This window comes from Zootoca vivipara, chromosome 10 (genome assembly GCF_963506605.1).
Source record: "Zootoca vivipara chromosome 10, rZooViv1.1, whole genome shotgun sequence".
Taxonomy (NCBI): Eukaryota; Metazoa; Chordata; class Lepidosauria; order Squamata; family Lacertidae; genus Zootoca; species Zootoca vivipara.
In genome coordinates, this window is record NC_083285.1 from 45,679,646 (window position 1) to 45,699,550 (window position 19,905).

The 19,905-nt window shown below is 43.1% G+C and overlaps 1 protein-coding gene across 18 annotated transcripts in view; it reads left to right on the top strand.

Moving 5' to 3' along the window:
• Positions 1–2,041: 2,041 nt before the first annotated feature.
• Positions 2,042–19,905, top strand: part of RBFOX2 (RNA binding fox-1 homolog 2) — a 184,047-nt gene continuing 166,183 nt past the window's right edge. For 5 of the 18 annotated variants that reach the window (XR_009558280.1, XR_004693337.2, XM_060279877.1 and 2 more), the window contains exon 1: positions 2,169–2,901. Coding sequence is in view for 15 of the 18 variants with exons in the window: in XM_060279877.1 (XP_060135860.1) it covers positions 2,731–2,901 (171 nt within the window). In the remaining 3 variants the exon portion in view is untranslated. Of the gene's footprint in view, positions 2,902–19,905 lie in introns of all 18 variants that reach the window. The other 13 variants (XR_009558279.1, XM_035127280.2, XM_035127269.2 and 10 more) reach the window with 9 other exon arrangements.

Sequence of the window (19,905 nt, forward strand, 5' to 3'; positions counted from 1 at the left end):
AGGAGGCTCTTTGACAGTTATATTTGCCATTACACCTTTGGGACAAGAAAATGGAGAACTTACAACAGTGACTGTGAATTGTGCTTTTGTAACTGTACCTGGAATTTTCTGCATTTTAAAGATATCAAAATGTTTCCTTTGAAAAAAAAATCCAGCAAAAGTAATGTGGCATGCTTTTCTTCAAGGTTGCATCTGTCTGTAAGGATTATACTTTCCCCTATTAATGATAAGACAAATGGCATAGACTTAAAAGCAGCATGAGTCAAACTTGCTTTTCTTTTCCAGACGATGCTTTTACTGCAATTATTGCACAGGTGTTATTCTGTTGCTGCATAAGATCCAAGTCACATGCAGCTTGTGCCCATAGTTCTAGCCCCGTCGCTGCAGGATCAGGAGTGCCCAGGGACATGAACCCAGAGACAAGATCTGGACAAGGTGAGGGCAACTGATAGATCTCAAGAGCAAGCAGTGTTTGTCAGCTCTGTCCAGGAATCTGATGCGAAGGAGAAGCGGGACAAAGGCAGAAGCAATGAGAGAAGGTAAGAAGAGACAAAGGTGAGAGAAGTAGGCTCAGCTTTCACAGCATATGACAGCATGGCTACAGGGCAGCACAGCTAAGCTGTTTAGGAAAAGGGCTACAGGTAGTCCTGGAATGAGAAGCTAGCTGCTTGCCATCCATCATCCACCCTGTACTGCTATTACAGTAATGCCAGAATGGGAAACTAATGGCAATTATTTCCCCAAGGACCTCTATCAACCATGGTTCACCACAAGCAGATCTCCCTTTTTGAACATGGTGCACACTTCCCTTTTGTTCTTTATGTGCATGTGGAATTGTCTTCCCCTGGGCTTAGCTCCCAATGTTGGAGTGCAAACAGGGGGGGGGATGTAAATAAATAATAGTGGGAGTGTCTTTGGGCATATGCAAAGTGCAACCCTAATCATTGTCTGCTTGTAAGTAAATCCCATTGAGTTCCTTGTTTAAGAATGTTTAGGAAGCACTGCAGCCTTAGTCTGTACAAATCTGGGTTTAGGATTAATGACTCCCAAGCCAGCAAACTTCAGCAGCGGAACCCTGCCTCCTTTTAGAAAATATGTGGGAAGCATCTACTGTTATATCTAAATAAATACCCAAAAGAGCACCTTTTCCTATATCAGCTTGCCTGTGCCTTAGTATCTGTGGAGGTGGCTTCACTGCAGGGTGGGGAGACCTTTTCTCAGTCTGAGGGCCACATTCCCTAGGGCAGGAATTCCCAAACTTGAGTCTCCCAACTTTTTTTGGACTACAATGCCCATCATCCCTGAACCAGGGGTACGGGCATATCCCAGCATTGGGCAGGGCCAGAAGAAGAAGCGGCTGGAGCAATGAAAGTAAATCTTACCTTTGTACAGTGTTCTAAGTTTCTACGCACACTCACGCAAGGGCCAATTTCAGCTAGGCAAAACCAACAAGGATGGCACAAAGCACAGTTAGGGGACACTTACTCCAGGAGTGTTTTCTCCATGATGGCACCCAATTTGTGGAACAACCCCAGCAGCTGATATTTAAGCGCCATGTTAAAGCGGACTTATTTGCTCGGGCGTTTTAAGTGCTTTCTTTTCTTTTTTTTAGTGGGCGACGGTTTGCTTTGCCTTTCCGTAGCTGTTTGTTTGTGTTTATCCTGACGGGCTCGCTTTATCGTTTCGTTATTATGTGTATACATTGGGGTCGCGCGTAATTTATTTCGTCTCGGGCCTCAGCCCTAGTGAAATAAACACAGAGCCTCTCTTTCAAACAGAGCCCCACCGCCAACCTCAACAGCAGCAGCAGCAGCGGGCCTGGAAAGAAGGAAGGACGCCTTTCTAAACGAGGCAGCTCGTTTAACACAACTTTCTAGCGCGGGGCTCCTTGTCAAGCAGTTGGGAAGAAATCCACAAACGGTTGTTTCCGTGAGCAGAGGAAAGGAGCTCTGGCACTTCAGCGCCTGGGGGCGACCCGAAAGTCGAGCCTCGCCTGCTGGCGTTTATTACTGGGGGGCCCTTTTCCTCCCTTCCCTCCGTGTCTGAGGGAAAACCGACTCCCTCAGGCAAAGCGCTTCCTTCTCCCGCCCTGCCAAGAGGCCTTCTAACGTCCGAGTCCTACAGGACCTCTCCCAGGCCCCGCCCTTTCTTGGAGCCGTGGCCCCGCCCACCTCATCCCTATTCCCGAAGATTGCCGAGCGGGCGCGGGGGGGAGAGGAGGAAGAGGAAAGAGGAGGGGGTCGCGCCGAGTCGCGTCCTCGCTCCCATACGGCGTTTCCGAAAATTACCGAGGGGCTTCGGCCTCTCCTTTCTCTCTCCCCGCTCTAGGTCTACGGCGGAGACGGCTCTTGCTGCTGCGCCTGCCGCCACCGCCAGCACCGCTTCGCGCATCGGTGCGCCTTCTCTCTCGCCTTCCCTTTCCTCGGTTCTTTTCGGCGCTGCCCGGCGGGGGCCCGAGTCGGCGCCGCTGCCGCGTTCTTTCGACACAGCCTCGGTCTCCCGCTCGCGGGATCCGGAGAAACGCCGGTCCCGCGCGCCCCCTTCGCCTACTCCTCGTCTGCCGCTGGTCCTGGCCGGACCGGGCTGGCTGGGCCTTCAGTAGCGCCGCTCCAGCTCCAGCTCCAGCTCCAGCTGCTGCCGGGCTCTTTCGACCGGTGGCCGGGCTTTGGTGACTGCGAGGGGACGAGGACGGCTGCGGTTCCCGCTTGGGCGGCCGGGGGTCCGGCTCGGATGGCGGACGGCGGCGCCCAGCACCAGCAGCTCGTGCCCGGCGTCCCAGCCCCGCGAGGGATCAAGCGGGAACCCGAACTGGAGCAGCCCATGCCCGGAGGCGACGGAGCCGACAGCGGCCTCAGTAAGAGGCTGCGGACCGAGGCGGAGACGGACGGCGGAGGCATGCAGGTTAGCATGGGAGGCGGCGGGGAAGAAGGAGGAGGCGGCGGTGGAGCCACCCTGCACGGCCGCCTAACCCCCCCCCCCTGTGGCCTTGAGGGGCGCGCTCGCCCGGGCGCTGCCAGGGAGGCCCCGGGCGCGGGTGCGTTTGTGCGCGCGCGCATGGGGCTCTCTGCGCGTGAGACTGGAGGGTATCCTGTCCCTCGCCCCTTTGGGAGGATGCTGTCGGCCCCGTTGACCCCCCTCGTCGGGCCGGTGTTAGGATCCTAGGCATAGCGGGGTAGGTGGGAGGGTGGGGAGGAAAGATAAGGGGCTTTCGCAAACGTGGAGGGCCCAGCAGGGGTGTGGGCAAGGTATCCTGCAGCTCCGTGGTTGGTCTGGGAGGGCAGCTGGGGGAAGCATATTGTGGTGGCTTGGCTCAAGTGTAACAGCAGCAGCAGCAGCAACAACAACATCATCGTCATCACCATCAATGTGCGCGCAAAGCCTTTTTGTAGGGAACTGCTTGTCAACCTAGTGTAGACTGTCACGGTTGACACTTGCAAACGAGCATGCATTGCTGGTCTTTGGTTTTAAAAAGTGAGAGGAGGGCCTAGAAAGAGACGAAGTTTTTTTGCTTTGGATCGCACCCATATCTGCAGTTCGAGGCAAATAGCTTTTCATCTGGATCTGTTCCACAAGAAAGTTTATTAGGCCTCTCCTTGCTTTGTGGAAGAACTGTAGAGTTTTATGAAGAGGCTCTGGATATTTTGCTTGTATCTGAGGCTGCAGTCCAATTCAGGTTTACCTGGGAGTAAATGCACATGCCTAGGATTGCACTGTATGGACTTTATTTTAACTCTGGGGCTGTCAAAGATAGCTGCATGGTACTCAAATTTAAACTCTTCATAAAAAATCATTTGCTCATCAAGGTGTTGCACAGCTTTCACTCACACTTGTCACTCACCCAGATAAACTAGTATACCACTCAGCTGAAGTGTAAATGCAACTTAGATATGATCAAGCTTGCCCCAAGAATAGCCACCCTAACCTGGATGTGACATACAGACTGCAGATGAAGTTACTCCACTGCTTCTTAAGTATTCACTTCAGGGACATTCATTCATTCATCCAGTGGGAGAGGAGGAAACAATTACCTTAAGTTTTTTTGGTAATCTACTAGAGATGCCAGTCTGAAACTTCAAAAATAAGGGAATGCCATGGACTTTGGTAGTAGTCATTTACAGTTGTATTGAGCTATGATGCTCTGAGATGGGGGACATTTGTTACAATCTGTGGAGTTGTACTGCTGTAGAACAGAATGTGGTCCTTAGAGAAAAGGGCATCTTTTAGAAATATGCTTATTTGCAGCTTTATTTCAGAGTCCAGTCTGGCAGTTCTATGCTTGCAACCAACTAGAGTTTCTCCTTGACTGTCCATGGAAGAATAAATGAATGTTGTGTGCTGGTAGAGTTCTTTTTTGCATTACTAGCGGTGGGGTGCTACCAAAGTATGAATGGTTCTGAATTGCAGGCACTGATGTCTGTTGTAGGTGGAGAACAATTGAAGTGACACAGGAGAAATCAGATACATAAAATGAACAAGCTGGTGGTGAAGGAATAGTACTATGTTGCACAGCCGTCCTTGATATAACTAATATAAACTATATAATGTACAAATAGATTTTGTATAAAGTTATTAAAATGTCTTTTTCCAAATGCATACTTGTACCAGTTCTCCCTCCCTCAGTTTGTTTAAGGATTTGGCCTCTTTCATTTGTTAGAAAGCAAAGAATATCTTTATAATTCAATGGATACAAAAATCTTCCTGTTTAAATCCCTGGATTCATTCACATTTCATTTCTTTCGCCAATGTACCTGATTTGAGCCATGGGACACATTGGGCCTTTGTCTATTTGAGCCATGAGACTCATTAAGACTCATTGGGTACTCCAGTGCTCAGCACCGATAACAGTGGTCTAACAAGAGTCATCCTAACCAGGCAGATTTGTCAGGGGGTAAATTAATTTGCATCCTAACTGCTTCTGGCCAGGGTGTGTGTAGCAAGGGTTTTTTGGGTGTGTGTGTGTGTAGTGCAGACACTCTTTTTCTGCCTTTCCATTGAGTCCTGTGCACTGAATTTAATTACAGCCACATTTTCGGCCGTTGAGTTTCGTAGAGCTCTGTGAATCAGTGAATGGAGTTAGCATGCAGCATAACTTTAGCTATCCCACTTCTCCCTCTTAATGCAATCCTTTTCTGCCCTCTACACTGGTGTAACCTCTGCTACCAGGACTTTCCCTTGTATGATGGCAGCCTGAGTCATTGATGACAGCCTATTTCCAGCTCTGGTTAACCTCTCTCAGCTATTATATCTGGGAGTTAAGATTGTACCATTAACTTTAAAATGAGGTGTTTGTTTTCTATTGATAAAATATAATCAAGGCAACAGGAGGACATGCTAGCTTAATTTGTGCCTATCTCAGCTATTTTATTTCTGGGGAAATGTGTGGCAAGGTGTCCCTCTTTGTCTCTTTCTCCTGAAATTCTTTAGCTGTTGTTTGCACAGCGCTGTCTGCAAAAGGCCAGCACAAGAACTACCTGCCAGAAAACATGCTTTCTGGTAGAACTTGGGGCCATCCTGCTGCCCTTCCTCAGAATCAGAATTGCTAGCTCAGAATGGTTGCAGTCTGCTATTTAAATCTACAGGTGAGGATAGACTCCTCCATCCTTAGTAAGCTTATCTGCATATGAAAAAGTGCAGTTGTTTCTCATCATAGCTACCTAGACAGCACATGTAACATTGCAGGGAAAGAGAGTACCTCTTTAGTGAAGGATTCACTTCCCAGGAATGAAACTTAGTTGTGGTCTCTTAATCAGTTGCCTCCCCTCACTTGTTCCTGGGGAAGTTCAGGAAAAGCAAGTTGATGCAAACTCCCTTCACTGATGATGGGAAACAAACTGATGTTTGGCTTTTTTAATGTATAGGAAAAATACGGCTGGTTATTGAGAGAAGGAGGAATATCGAGCATGTATTAATAGGTAATCATTTAGTATGCAAAAAGAACTTGCAGTCTAGCCTAGCAAGTAGTCTTTGAGCCAGATTATATTCCAAATCCCAGACTGACTTTGAAGGAGAGTGCCTGGCAGAATCCAAAAACTCTTGGTTTGCACTAAACTCTTAACAACAGACATAGTATGAGGTGATATAGATTGACAGTCTACTAAGTTAAGGGAACACTTCATCCAAATACTGACCTATAATTTGTGGTATCTCTTTTCTTCATGCTGCTGAATGGTGCTCCTAGTGTACTGTATGTTGGATTACATTATGCAGTAGCAACTGCTTGGATCAGACCAAAGGCCCATCTATTCTAGTACAGTATCCTGTTCTAACAGTGACCACCCAAATGTCTTTGGGAAGCCCACAAACGGCAACTAAGTGTGATAGCATCTTCCTTGTTTGCGCTTTCCAGCAACTAATATTCAGAGGCCTCTGATTCTGGAGGCATTACCGAAAATAAATTGTCCCTGAATATAGGCCACACCCCCTAAAACAAGATCTCTTGGAAAGATACACACACTCACACTCTTAAATTCTCTGCCAGCACCACTTGGTACTCTTTAAAATCTGAAAGAATACATTCAGCCTCTAGACTTGTCTCACAATGAATAACTAACCAGGCAGCCAGGGCTACCTCTTGAGAAGGGTGGGTGATCCTTTGCAAAAGAGCTGAAGTTCTGTGCAGTTCCCAAGGTCTCATATCAATTCCTGGCTTCTCTACTTATAAGACAGCAATTGCAGGGTGCATTCAGGTTTATATAAACCAGATTTTGAGGGAAAGTATGGCCTATATTTAGACCAGTATGGTATATAACCGTAGTGACTTAATGAGCTTTATGCTTGAATATACATAGCTTTATGCTTGAATATACATAGATGGAAGAAACAAGCACATCTTTCAGTTACTTTTTGGGTTTGGGTGTTTCTAATTGTTAGGGATACTTAGCTTGTACTTCCAGTTGTATTATGAAAATGTTTGTATAGAGGTGCATTTTAGTAAATTAAGAGGAAGGAAATTGTGTCTGGAAGAGGGTAGAAAGCCTTTTATCTCTTGCTGGTGCCCTTTGTTTCTAGAGGCTTTGTAAATCTTTATTTAAAAAAAGAATTGCATTTTCTTCTCTGGCCACATGTTTTGCTTAAACTATTTAGAGACTATGTGGTAAATTGTTTTAAAAAGAGAATAGCTGTGTACACTTCCTTCTGATCTCCCAAGTTAGGAAAATACTCTAAACTGAAACTATTCTTTACAGAAATGTATTACTTTGCTGAGTGCTGTTTGGACAAGTAACTGTGTGCTTGGTGCTCCTTTCTGTTGCTGACACTGACTGTGTTCCCACTCTTTGAAAACTGTGTGATTTATTCATTGCAATTTGCTGTTTTCTGCTACAGCTCTTGATTGCCTTTATGACTCTAGTTGGTGGCCCCAAGTGGATGTTCATTTTCTTGCTGAGGCACACTAATGTTCCATTTAGCTTCTGGAATTTGTCCCATTTTGTGTGATTATCTGTTACCTCCTGGTATGCAATTAGCCACATAATTGTGGAATCTGTTCTGGAAGTCCGTTCAACTTCCAAAACGTTCGAAAACTGAAACCAAACTGGAACTTGGGAGCCAGAACGTTCGGGAATTAGGCTGTTCGACTTCCAAGGTACCACTGTATAGGACACAGAATGCTTAATTAACACAGAATCCTTGCACACTTCATGTGCAAATGTGACTTTAGCATCATGTGGTGTCAATCTGTTTCATGCAAGCAAAACATGGAACAGTTCTAGCAAACTGTAGGAAAATTGTAGCAAGAGACTTGTTTGCAATGAATTTGAAATTTCTTAAATTGGAACTAATATCCTATGGCAACTATTCTAATGTAACTTTTCCTTTGCCTCCCATTCAATATATATAGAATATCCCTTGGGCCTTAAATGTCGCAGTAGCCCAGTTTTTCTTGCAATACTGGGAAAAAAATATTTACAGGTATGCAAATATGTATGTCCATTATTGTGGCCTACCTAATCACATTATAGCAGTTTTAATATTACAAAATACACATTTTAGCATCCATAGGAAAAATGGCTTTTGCTTTGATTTACAGTTTTTAATACTGAACATATAAAAATTACTTTTCAGGAAACCAGAAGCGTGTCCAACATGTGTAGTGGCATGTGTATGAGATGTATCATGCTGGAAATAGTATTCTGTAAGTTGGGGTAGCCAATATGGTTTGCTCCAAATGTTGCTGGAGTTTTAACTCAGTTGCTCCTGCCAGCATGGTAAGTGGTTAGGGATGATGGGAATTGTAGTCCAACAACATCTGGAGGGCACCACATTGGCTACCATTGCTATAAAGCAGGCATCCCCAAACTGCGGCCCTCCAGATGTTTTGGCCTACAACTCCCATGATCCCTAGCTAACAGGACCAGTGGTTGGGGAAGATGGGAATTGTAGTCCAAAACATCTGGAGGGCCGAAGTTTGGGGATGCCTACTATAAGGCAAACCCTGCGGCTTAGGAGTCTTAGGAATTGTATGGGTTTGAAAGTGCTGTGTATTATCTCATCATTCCTGCTCGCCTTAAGAATAATGCCTTATGTGTTAGTTAGCCCAGACATATTTCTCCAGTTTATTCGTAAGGGCATACTTTTCAGTTCTTTGTGTTCGGATTCTTTGTCTCTTTATTTCTTCTCCACATGAGTTGCTTTGCGAGAGTAAAAGGCATACATAGACAATCAAGTGGAGCCACTGTTCCCCCATCACCTGCTATAGTCAATTATATGGGAATGGGAATAAAGAAGGAGAATTGAACTCTTCACTAATGTGCCATAGTAGTTATGACATTGGTAATGTTATGTTCATAGAGATGGAACAACAATAATGGTACAAATACTGTCAGAAAATGATTGTGCGTAAGAGGGAACCCTTTCATTGTGCAGTATACTGCAGTTTCCTCCTGATCAGACGCTTCTTACAGCCTAAAATGTGGAACTCTGTCTATTACAACTCACTTTCCTAGGGAATACAAACTTCACCATAGGCATAAATACCTTTATAACATCCAGATTGGATTACTGTAACATATCATTTATAAGAATGCCTTCCAAAAGAATCCAGAAACTTCAGTTGATATAGAATGTAGTTTGGCTTCTCATAGGAGCTGGAGTTTACATAACACCCATATTGTGCCATCTTCCTGGGAACCCTTAATATGTTTTTTTGCATCTAATCCAAAGTGATTAGTGCTAACTTTCAAAATCTTCAGTGTCTTGGGGACTGCAGTATCTAAAAGATGCTGTCTTCTTTATGTACCTATCCACATGCTTCAGTCCTCAGGGGAGGACCTACTTTCTGTCCTGGCTCAGCAGAAGTGAAGTGGTGGGAGATGGCCCCTGTATTCTACAACCCCCTTCTTTCTCTGCTACTCAAAATGACATTTTCTTGAGTTGCTGCTCTGCATTCTGTTTTCCATTAAGGGATTTTGTTGTGGATATTTTTTTTTATTTGTACAGTGTGTTTAATTGTTATGATGTCCAGCTGTCTTGATGGTTAGCTGTCCTGAACGTTTGGGGACAAACGTTTTTGGGATACATTTTAAAAATATAAACCAGTAGTTAATAAGAATGCATATGCTCCACAGATGCTGTAATAGGTTTCTGACTTTGTCTATATTTATCACAAAGGTTACAGTGGGTTGTCATTCCTATTGTCCTCTGTTAGACTATTACCAATTCCGATTGTAGACAGTGTGGAGGTAGCATGTAATCCTACAGTAGTTTAGTGGCTAATAAACAACAACAACAACAATTTTGCTAAACAAATGTTGTTTGTATGTGATATGCTTTAATTTCTGGATCACAACAGAACTCCGAGAGCAACAATTAGGTGCAAGAGGCTAATTTAGAGGCAGTGTGCAAGATACCGTGTTTCTCATATTATAAGACACGTCTTATATTTATTTTTTCCTCAAAAAAACACACTATGGCTTATTTTCAAGGGATGTCTTATTTTTTTCCTCCTCCTCCTGCCATGGCCGGCATTGCTGCTGCTCCTATCACTATGTCTTATTTTCGGGGTATGGCTTATATTCCTTGAATGCTTAAAAATCCTGCTATGGCTTATTTTATGGGGATGCCTTAAAATATGAGAAACAGGGTATCTCATATGTTTCATTCTTTATCCAATTGCAGCAGCAGACAGCTTTAGGCAGTTAGGGTTTCGTTATCTAATCCATCTCTGATCAGCCTGGATAAACCCTGTTTGGCCAGTACTGATCTTGTTAGTGGGGTGGTATAAAGCTGCTTGAGCTGGGATTGGAGCAAATCGGATCATGGCTGCTATATGAATCCAGGACTTATTTCTTGCAGCCAGGGATGAAGAGGGAAAGAAATAGCTGCAGCATATTGACTGACCATTGAGAGTGGTTTCTTTCAAGCTGTGTTAAATGGCAGATTACGCTGAGGAGGTTTGGGCGAAGTCATAGAGAGTCATCCACATGGTAATCCTAATTCTGTTTTCTTCCCAAGGGATAGTGGAAGTGCTGCTCTGGTATTCTATCCATGCCCAATCTAGTTTTGCATTGTCACTTCACTGGCTCTGTATATGCATGCATGGATAAGGCACCACTGTTTGCAGAACGATTTTGGTGCACATGTACAAATTGCTGTGTGCAGAGCAGTGTTCTTGCATGCCAAGCCAACCAGAGACAGGGAGCCACAGAAGGACTGTGCAGTCTTCAGGATTGTTGCCATCTTATAATATTCCCAGCACTCTGGGGGCCTGCTGTGCTGAAATACACTCATGCATGTGTGCTTACTTCACCCCCCACCCTATTCTGGAGAAGCAGTTTCTTTTAAAAATGTATTTGTTTATTTATTCAGCCAATTGCATACTACCCTTTATCCAAAGACTACAGGGCGTTTTACAGCATAATAAACAACATAAAATGCATGCTTAACAATATCCATGAAATGTAAAAGTTGAAAACAGTTATATTGGTACCGTTTCTAACAAGCATGATCATCAAATTCTTCCTAAATTATTTAAGTCGCTGATACCCTCATCCGAAAGCCTGCTGCAGGAGGCGCGTCTTCATCTGTTCCCTGAAAGAAAAGAAAAGTACTTACCCACTGGGGAGAGGGTTCCACAGATATGAAGTCGCCACTGAACGTATCATTCCAAGGGTCTCTGCACTAATCCTGCACCTAGCGTCTCCTAGCATGTACAAGAGTTCTGCAAAGGTTTTGTGGGTTCCCTGTGTTTTCTGTTCATAATGGAGGTTATGAATTTGCCATTTGTACTTGGTTCCATTTACAAATACATCATTGGCTGCATTTTTGGTTTCTTACTACAGCTTGCTGCTGTGCCTTGCTACCTGCTGTGCCGCATGGGAACTGATCACTTCAGTGCTTTTAAACACACACACACACACACACACACACACACACACACACACACAAAACCACCCTCTCTTGAACTGCCCTCCTTTTCTAACTTCCTCATAAGTCTCAAAAGCTTTTCAAAGAATTGCTTGTGTGAAGAAGGGCTTGTTCTTGATTAAAAAGAAAACGAGAAACCGGAGTTCTTTTCATAGTTTGTGCACTGCTCCCAATTCAAAGCAAAACTGTTGGTTAAATGGCACTTGTTACGAAGGGACAGAGTTTTGGGCCTTGCCATGTCCAGTATTATGAGTGGTACCAGAATCACCTAAACTTAAGGATATGCTACAGCCCTTTGCGTAGAGTTACAGGACCTACTGCCTGTATTCCCCCCAGTTGTGTTGCTGCTACTTGTGACTCCTGATAACTAAGAGTATTGTGATCACTTTAAACATCAACAAACTTACACAGCGTCTAATCCCCAAATGACAGGCTTTTAGTCTTAAACCAAGCGCAGAGGCCCTGTTCTTGAATGCAGCAGACTTTGACTAGTATACCTCAAGGCATACTTAGTGGTGACTGATGTGTCCTAGCTTTTTTCCTTTCAGATAATGAAAGATGCAATGCCTAGAGTCTGTGGACCCAGGCCTAGTAAGGGGAAAAGGAAAATGGGCTCGAAGGGAGAATAAAGGTGGCCGGTAGGCAGCAGTTAGGCTGGGGCTGAGAGAGGTTGGAGAGCAATAACCTGATTGGTTTCTTCCCCTTATGTGCTCTGTAGCCTAATCAAATTGTCAAATTGATGTTTGATTGTACTACAGGAGGACTAGTGAAGTGGGACATAGTGTTACATGATGCCTTTTTACAGAATAGATCTGTCCTCTTTGAATTCGCTTGCCTTTGTCTCTATTGTTTACCGTAATTCTCACATGATAATGATACAATGAAAAAAATGGAATATTTTGCCTCTGTAGTGAGGAGATCCCTTTCATTAGTGAAATGATGAATCTGTTTGTGGCATGGATCTGAAATCTTTATTATTATACAATGCTGTGTTTATTGCACCATGAACAGCAACCTGCATGTTATATGCATTTTCTCTCTGTGTGTGAAGTGTATGGTGATAACCACTGCTTTCAGTATTAAATCTCCAGTGCTTGAATAAAATGTTTGCTGAGCAAACCATTTTGTTTTTTTTCCACAAAAATATTTTCATTTTCTGTTTTCTGAAGACTGTATATCTGCTTTCTGTTCAATATATGAGTTGGATATCCTGAGGCTCGATAAAACCAGGGCTGCATTTATATTCCATAGAGAGAGAAAACACTCAGTTTATACCAAGGGTATTAAAATGTGCAGGCATAAGACATTGTATAAATTAACCATGTTTGCATAATCTAAACCTGCTCCTTGGTAGTGAAAAATCAAAATACTTAGGCTTTTTTGGCAAGTATTGAGAAAGTGGGAAGAGTGAAGGGTACAGAGCTTGAGGAAGAGGAGGTCATAGAGAATGAAGTGTTGTTGGGCAAGTTCCTTATAATAGAAAGGAAGGGCAAGGAGCTGTTCGGGGCACTGCAGCCAATTTCTTAAAGTATAGTGTTCTGATTCTAAAATGATACCACGTTAGGAACAAGGAAGCTGCACCTAATTACCTGTGGGACTAAAGAAGTTATGTATTGTAAAGCAGCCTAATTAATAAGCAAGCTTAGTTGATCATTCTGTTATTTAACTGATAAAATGTAAATACGCTTGCATCTTACAGAAACCCTAGTATCTGTGCCTTTTGAGATGTTGAAGGAAGTCAGTCACTGTATGAAGAAAAGACTACCTTTTAATATTTTTTCACTCCACATTACAGTAATAAGAACCTAGGAGAGACTAAAAAAACCAGAATCCAAATATATATGACTATGACTTATAGCCCCACTGATTAGTTTGTCCTCAACAATGATTCTGAATCAACTAAAACTTTAGCTGATGCTGTTTTAATGCACAAACTTTCAAGTTTAAAATGAACCATCCACTACTTGGTTTCACTATTATGGTTTTTCTTTTAAAAAACATATAGGGCCCATTTCCTTATGAGCATTTTGCTAGAATGCAGCAACTTGCCTGTTTTCCTATCATTCTTCTGTAAGTTCTGCCTTCTGCCTTTTGTTAAGTTCTGCAGTGGCATAGTGTATGGGGAGCCACAGAGGTGGTTGCCCTCATCGCAAAATTGTTAGGTGCACAAATTTCAACACCGGTGTTGCCTTAATAGAGCTGCTCTCTTCCCTTGCTGGGCTCCATTGAAAACGACTTCTCCATGTGAACCAGATGTGGTCTCTTGGGTGGTGTGGATGCCATAAAGCAGTTGAATGTTCATGCATACTCCATGCATGCGTTTCCCTCCCTGCTTCCCCCCACCGCAAGGCCCCGGGCACTGGCAACCCATGCTATGCCACTGATGTTCTGTACTCCAAAGTCTCTCTCTCAAAAAAAATACTTGTTCACATCTCCATTTTGGAGAGAACAGCCTGTGTGATCTATGGGTTTGAATTCAGACTTCATTCACTGCTCTTTCCCCCATCACCAGTAATTGAAGCTGTGCTCCGGACTTTCATACAACCATGCATTATCAGCCACAATATAATCACTGATATAGTTGCTGATAATGGTGGAGTTGCATAAGTCTGACAGCAATAATAATGCTAAGAGCTGGACCAATTATAAGTGTAGTGTTTTTGATTTTGTCCGTTCCTGTTTGTCAAAGTGTGTGCGCTTTTGTCTAGTTGATTAAAAAAGTTATCAGGAGCCACCTGACTTGTGACAGGCTGATAAGTAGGTATTTGTGATGAATCTGGCAATCTTTAAGTCTTGCTTATTCAGATACTAGATTATTACACCTTAGGTGCATGCATGATGGTCTCCTTTGAGTGATTACATCTAAGGGGTAAGAAGAGCATCCAGTAATGAAGTGAGTGGGCCAATTAGAGGCAACTAGTTCCACTTCGTTGGAGCGGTTTTTTTGAGAGCTCCATTTTATAGTTGCATTGAAGTGACTCTGAAGTGCAGTTGTCACGAGACAATTCCACTGCCCAAGGATTAGAACCACTTTGTTGCATTCTGAGATTTAACACATTCTCTTCTCCTTTTCTATTTTTAGTACACTCGCTTCTAAATTCAAGGCAATGCACAGTTGCTGTTGAAGACATTTGAGTTGTTGTTTTTCTTGGTGTTCTAGATTCAAATTACATTATTTGAGAGCAAGACAACTAGACTTTTCTGTGTGTATGTGATGGACCTGTCCCCCCCACAGCCATTTTCTCATTTTAAATGTAGGGAGAGGCCTTCATACTCTAAATTTCTATCTGTGCAGCTAAATATTGATATGCAGCCGCATCAGAAGTTTCCACAGGCCTTTACCTGACAGTTGCCTATATTTCATGGTGCTTGTTCTCATTCTGAAATATATCCAGACCTTTAGGGACCACTGTCACATTAGGGTGTGGTGCTTGTGTAATGGGTTTTTTTGGGGGGTGGTGGAATTGTGACAAATGCCTCTATACAGTACTTAGATAATTTGAATAGTGTATCGGCCTAAGAACTTGGCATACTCATGTTGTTGTTTTTAATAACTGTAATATTAGGATATCTCCAGTGGTGCATATAGCATTTACAACTTTGGTGTGTTCATTGGGGAAGAGTTATATGGGCTTTGATATTGCTATTTATGTGATCTGGTTGTTAGAAACTATTTTTATATCTAGCCTGATCGGGGAGCACTTTTTGTTTTGTTTTTTTAAAAATATTTTTACTTGGGTGTCATCATAATAGACTTGTACCATTCTAATCGTTTGAGCACAGTCTGGTTGTTTGTTGATATTTTCCCTCTCATTGCAATTAATGTATTGCGCAAGACATATCTGAGAAGTATCTTCTGGGGATGGTAATTAAAAGCCTAGTGGATTTATCTCCCCCCCCTTTCCCCATTATGGCTGTGTCAGGTTTTTCCTATGGTGCTTGTCTGGAGCATAACAAAACTGCTATTTAGTGCCGTGCTATAAAAAGCAGAAAAAGAGCAGTTGGGACCCACTTGCTTTCTTTTCAGTATATGCTCAGGTTCCTTTCTGTGTTACAACACAAGTGGACTAAATAAGTGCCCTGATGTAATGTCCCTCTGCAATATCAACAAATTTATCTTTCCCTAGAGGCTTTTCAGGTCCTGAGATCTGAACTCAGCTGAAACTCTTCCGGCAAGTCAGAGATGCAAAGGCTTTTTTAGGGGTTTGCTTATTTTAGGAGGCATTTGCAGATACATAGAGTAATTACTACCATCAGGGAGTATGGCCAGAAGTGCTGACCCAACAAGGTCTCACTTAGGTTTTATTTAGTATCATGTGGGATGGTCAGAGACTGTAACTATGATGGCAGGCATATCATTTGGTGTCTGTGGTTGCGGCAAGGGGTGGGTGGGGCTTTTTTTACACTTAGCCCTTCCTACTTCTGAGGGAAACACTGAAAGTTTTATCTTAGCTTGTAACTTTTAAATATTTCCCTCCTCAGTCAGATACAATGTAGTCAGGAGCAGAATATACAAACATTTTCTGTGTGTGCTGTTTCTCTCTCTCTCCCCCCCCACCCCCCCCAGTGAATTTCTCACATAAAGAAAACTGTTACTGTGTCTGGGGTAGGATGATACCTCCTTTTGAAAAAAGTTCTGCGTTCTTATTTGTGTGTTCCACGCAAAACTATTGGTACAAAACTATTGGTAATTTTTTCAGGAAGGTAGGGAAATCTTGACGTGGCATAATGCTGCGACTACTTCTGAGACTACCGAACCAGGAAGTGGCTTTTTGTATCGACTTATAAGTCTGAAAGAGTTCTGCAAAGCAAACTAATGTAGTATTTCCTGTGGTTTGTTTCTTCCCTTATGAAAAGTGTTGTTTCAGGATGCTGCAGAAGCATACAGGGAATTATGAATGAAATTGCTGAATTGTGTTCTGTATAATGAACGGTTTAAAATGGACTTCCCCCCTTTGTAGTTTACAGATAATTTCTAACCCTGACTGGGCCAGCAGCATGATGGAATGGTGTAGCTCAGGCATCCCCAAATTACGGCCCTCCAGATGTTTTGGCCTACAACTCCCATGATCCCTAGCTAACAGGACCAGTGGTCAGGGAAGATGGGAATTGTAGTCCAAAACATCTGGAGGGCCGAAGTTTGGGGATGCCTGGTGTAGCTATAGCTTCATCCACAGCACTTTAGTTCATGCCAGTTGGGGGCAGGCTAAACCCTGCTCTGTGCTATGCTATCCGGGGAACTAGTGTAGCAGTTGGTTCTGGATCAGGCCCAGTGCCACCAAATGATGTTTGTGGAGCTGACTCCAGTGGCTGGCTGAGCCTCTCCCTGCCCCTTAGATGTCTCATTTTGGAACTTTTTGCAGGTTAGTGCTGGTGGTAGAACTTCTGCACTTTGGGTGTGTGGAACAGAGAGCTCCATTCTGGAGGACTCATACAATCCAAACTTCCTCCAGGATGGCAGAAGTGTGTGTGTGTGGGGGGGGGGGTTAGGAGGTTTGAGTAGGTTCTCCCCCTTGAAAACAGCCATTAAAAAGACCATGGTGTTGGGAAAGATTGAGGGCACAAGGAGAAGGGGACGACAGAGGACGAGATGGTTGGACAGTGTTCCCGAAGCCACCAACATGAGTCTGACCAAACTGCGGGAGGCAGTGGAAGACAGGTGTGCCTGGCGTGCTCTGGTCCATGGGGTCACAAAGAGTCGGACACGACTAAACAACTAAACGACAACAACAACAATGCAACTTCAGTAACGGCATATTTTTTGCCTAAGCAGGCAAGCCAGTTACATATCCTGATACAGAAAGATGTACTGAAAAGATGTCTTAAAGTGGTGAAAGGTTTACATGTATAAATACTTGGATGTTCTGCTAAATGAGAAGTACCTACATCACAAATGTACAGTCAGTACCTTGGAAGTCAAACGGAATCCATTCTGGAAGTCCAGAAGTCCAGCCAATCGGAAGCCATGCCAGATGTTTGGCTTCCGAAAATTGTTCAAAAGCTGGAACACTCATTTCTTGAGTTCCGATTGTTCGGGAGCCGATTTGTTCGGGAGCCAAGGCGTTTGAGATCCAAGGTACTACTGTACATATTTTTTGCTTTGATTCAGTTAGATCTCTGTTAGGGGAAACATCCAGTGTACAGAGCAAGATGTGTATTTGGGAAAGCCAAGGCTTGGATGCATACTGACAGGCACCATGAGCTGCCCACTGAACTGCCTCTGCCTGGTGTGGTAATGGTGCTATGAGAACGTTGTGCATGTAGGTGTTGCGTTTAATTCTATTTTCAGTCCTTGTGCACCTTGCTCTCTATCTGCACTAAGAAGGTACTAGATTATGTTTAAAGTATTCGAGGCTCATAGGTATACTATATTTGGGGGAACAGAAGCAATCATGCCAATTCTGCTGTGTGGCTAAAACAGAAGAACCACCAACTTTTGAACAGGTTACATGGTGGTGAGCACCCCAAGTGGATTTTTTTACAAACCCGTTATGTTCCTTTTTTGTTCTCATGACTGGTAGGCAGAGTTGCATGTATGTCTTTCTGTTATTTGTTTGGGCACCACCTCATTTTCCTTCCCCCTTTTTTCTAACTCTGACACTGGGTTTAAATCATAGCAGAAACTACTCTGTCACATTGCACTATCTATTATAGCTGGTATGATACAAAGCTCTGGTTATTCAGCATCTCCAGTAAAACTCAGCATGCAGCAGAGTGTTCCTGTCTTGCTAATGTTAGTTCACCACTGCTGATGTTAACAATTTAAAGAGCTTTGGGTGACTATAGGATATTAGTGATACAGTCATACCTCGGGTTAAGTATGCTTCAGGTTGAGTAGTTTCAATTTAAGTACTCCGCGGACCCGTCTGGAACGGATTAATCCACTTTCCATTACTTTCAATGGGAAAGTTCACTTCAGGTTAAGTACACTTCAGGTTAAGTACAGACTTCCAGAACCAATTACAGTCATACTTTGGGTTAAGTACGCTTCAGGTTGAGTACTCCGCAGACCCATCAGGAATGGATTAATCCACTTTCCATTACTTTCAATGGGAAAGTTCGCATCAGGTTAAGTACGGACTTCCAGAACCAATTAAGTACTTAACCTGAGGTACCACTGTATTTTAAACACCCTGCTCTTAAACTTCAAGGGAAATTGCCTGGCTTGATAGGGTGTTTAAAATGCAGTCCTAAGCTAGAAAGTTTGATAATGCAAATGACAGTGGTATAGCACTGGTGCATATCTACACATTCCATTATTTGGGAGATGGCAAAGAAGTGTCTCTAGATCTTTTATGTTAGGCATGTCCAAAGTCCGTCTTGGGGGCCTAAACAACTTTGGGGTAAAACCGTAGGAGAAAAAGCTCAACAACTTCAATCCTAAAAAAAGGTCAACAACTTTGGTTGGCCCTCACACATATTCATCAAATCTGGCCCTCTTTGAAAAAAGTTCGGGCACCCCTGTTTTATGTGCTTCTTACTTTGAATTCTTATTCTTCACTGGTCATAGGGGCATCTAACTTGGTGATTATGTAGACATTACATTTGAAAGTGGGTTAACTCTTATGGTCTCTTCATACATTACAATAAAATGACTGTAGACTTTTTGAATGAGATAGTACCTCATGCTGTTCCATGTTTGAATGCTGAGTAATTTTTTGGTGGTTGTTGTTTTAATCCATTTGGTATTTACTGAATAAGTACTATTTGCTGTGGCTCAGTATGACTTAAGAATGCAAATGTTGTATGGATGATATATTGGCTTTATAGGGTTCAATACCTCTTCGTAAACAGAGGCTTGCGCTACACATTTTAATAACAACAGAGTCTTATAGAATATGTTTATAATTTGCTCTCACTGTACCCTCTATAGAAAAGATAGCATTTGTCTTTTCCATTGTTATTTTGCTCACCTTTGAATGCTAAACCTCTGACCTTGCTGTGGATGTTGGTTTCCCTTCCTCCTTACAGAGCCTATCTGTAGTGCTGTCCCTGCTGGCATGCATGTGCTGTCCTTGAAAAAGCAGATTGGATTTATTAAAATCATTGCCAGTTGCTATGGCAGCCATTGTCACTGTGGGCTAATGGGAAAAGGCAATTACTGCCATGCATCCGAGGAGATTTCTGAGACGGGAGAGATTGAGTATCCTCAGATGATTAGCTGTGTGATTGACAGACTGACAGTCATAGAGAACATGGGTTTGTGTGCACATGTATGTGTTTATGTAAGTGGCTAGACATGTCATCTTCTCATAAGGTTTGGCCCATATTGTAATATTTTTCAATTCATGGGTAAATCCCCTTGGAAGATTCACATCCATCTCTTTTAAGGTGTGGTGCCAGTCATTTCAAGCTTGGTATTTCTTTTAACCTACAGATAATTTGTTCAACTGATGTGCCTCTAGATTGTAATTGGAAACTTACTCTTAAAAATAGAAACTTTCTGTGTTAAACTTATTATTTTGCCTGTCTTCCGATTCTTGCTATTCCTAATTCTCCTCTGAGCTGCTGTTCTATTTAAAGCAAGGTGTGGATGTTGATAAA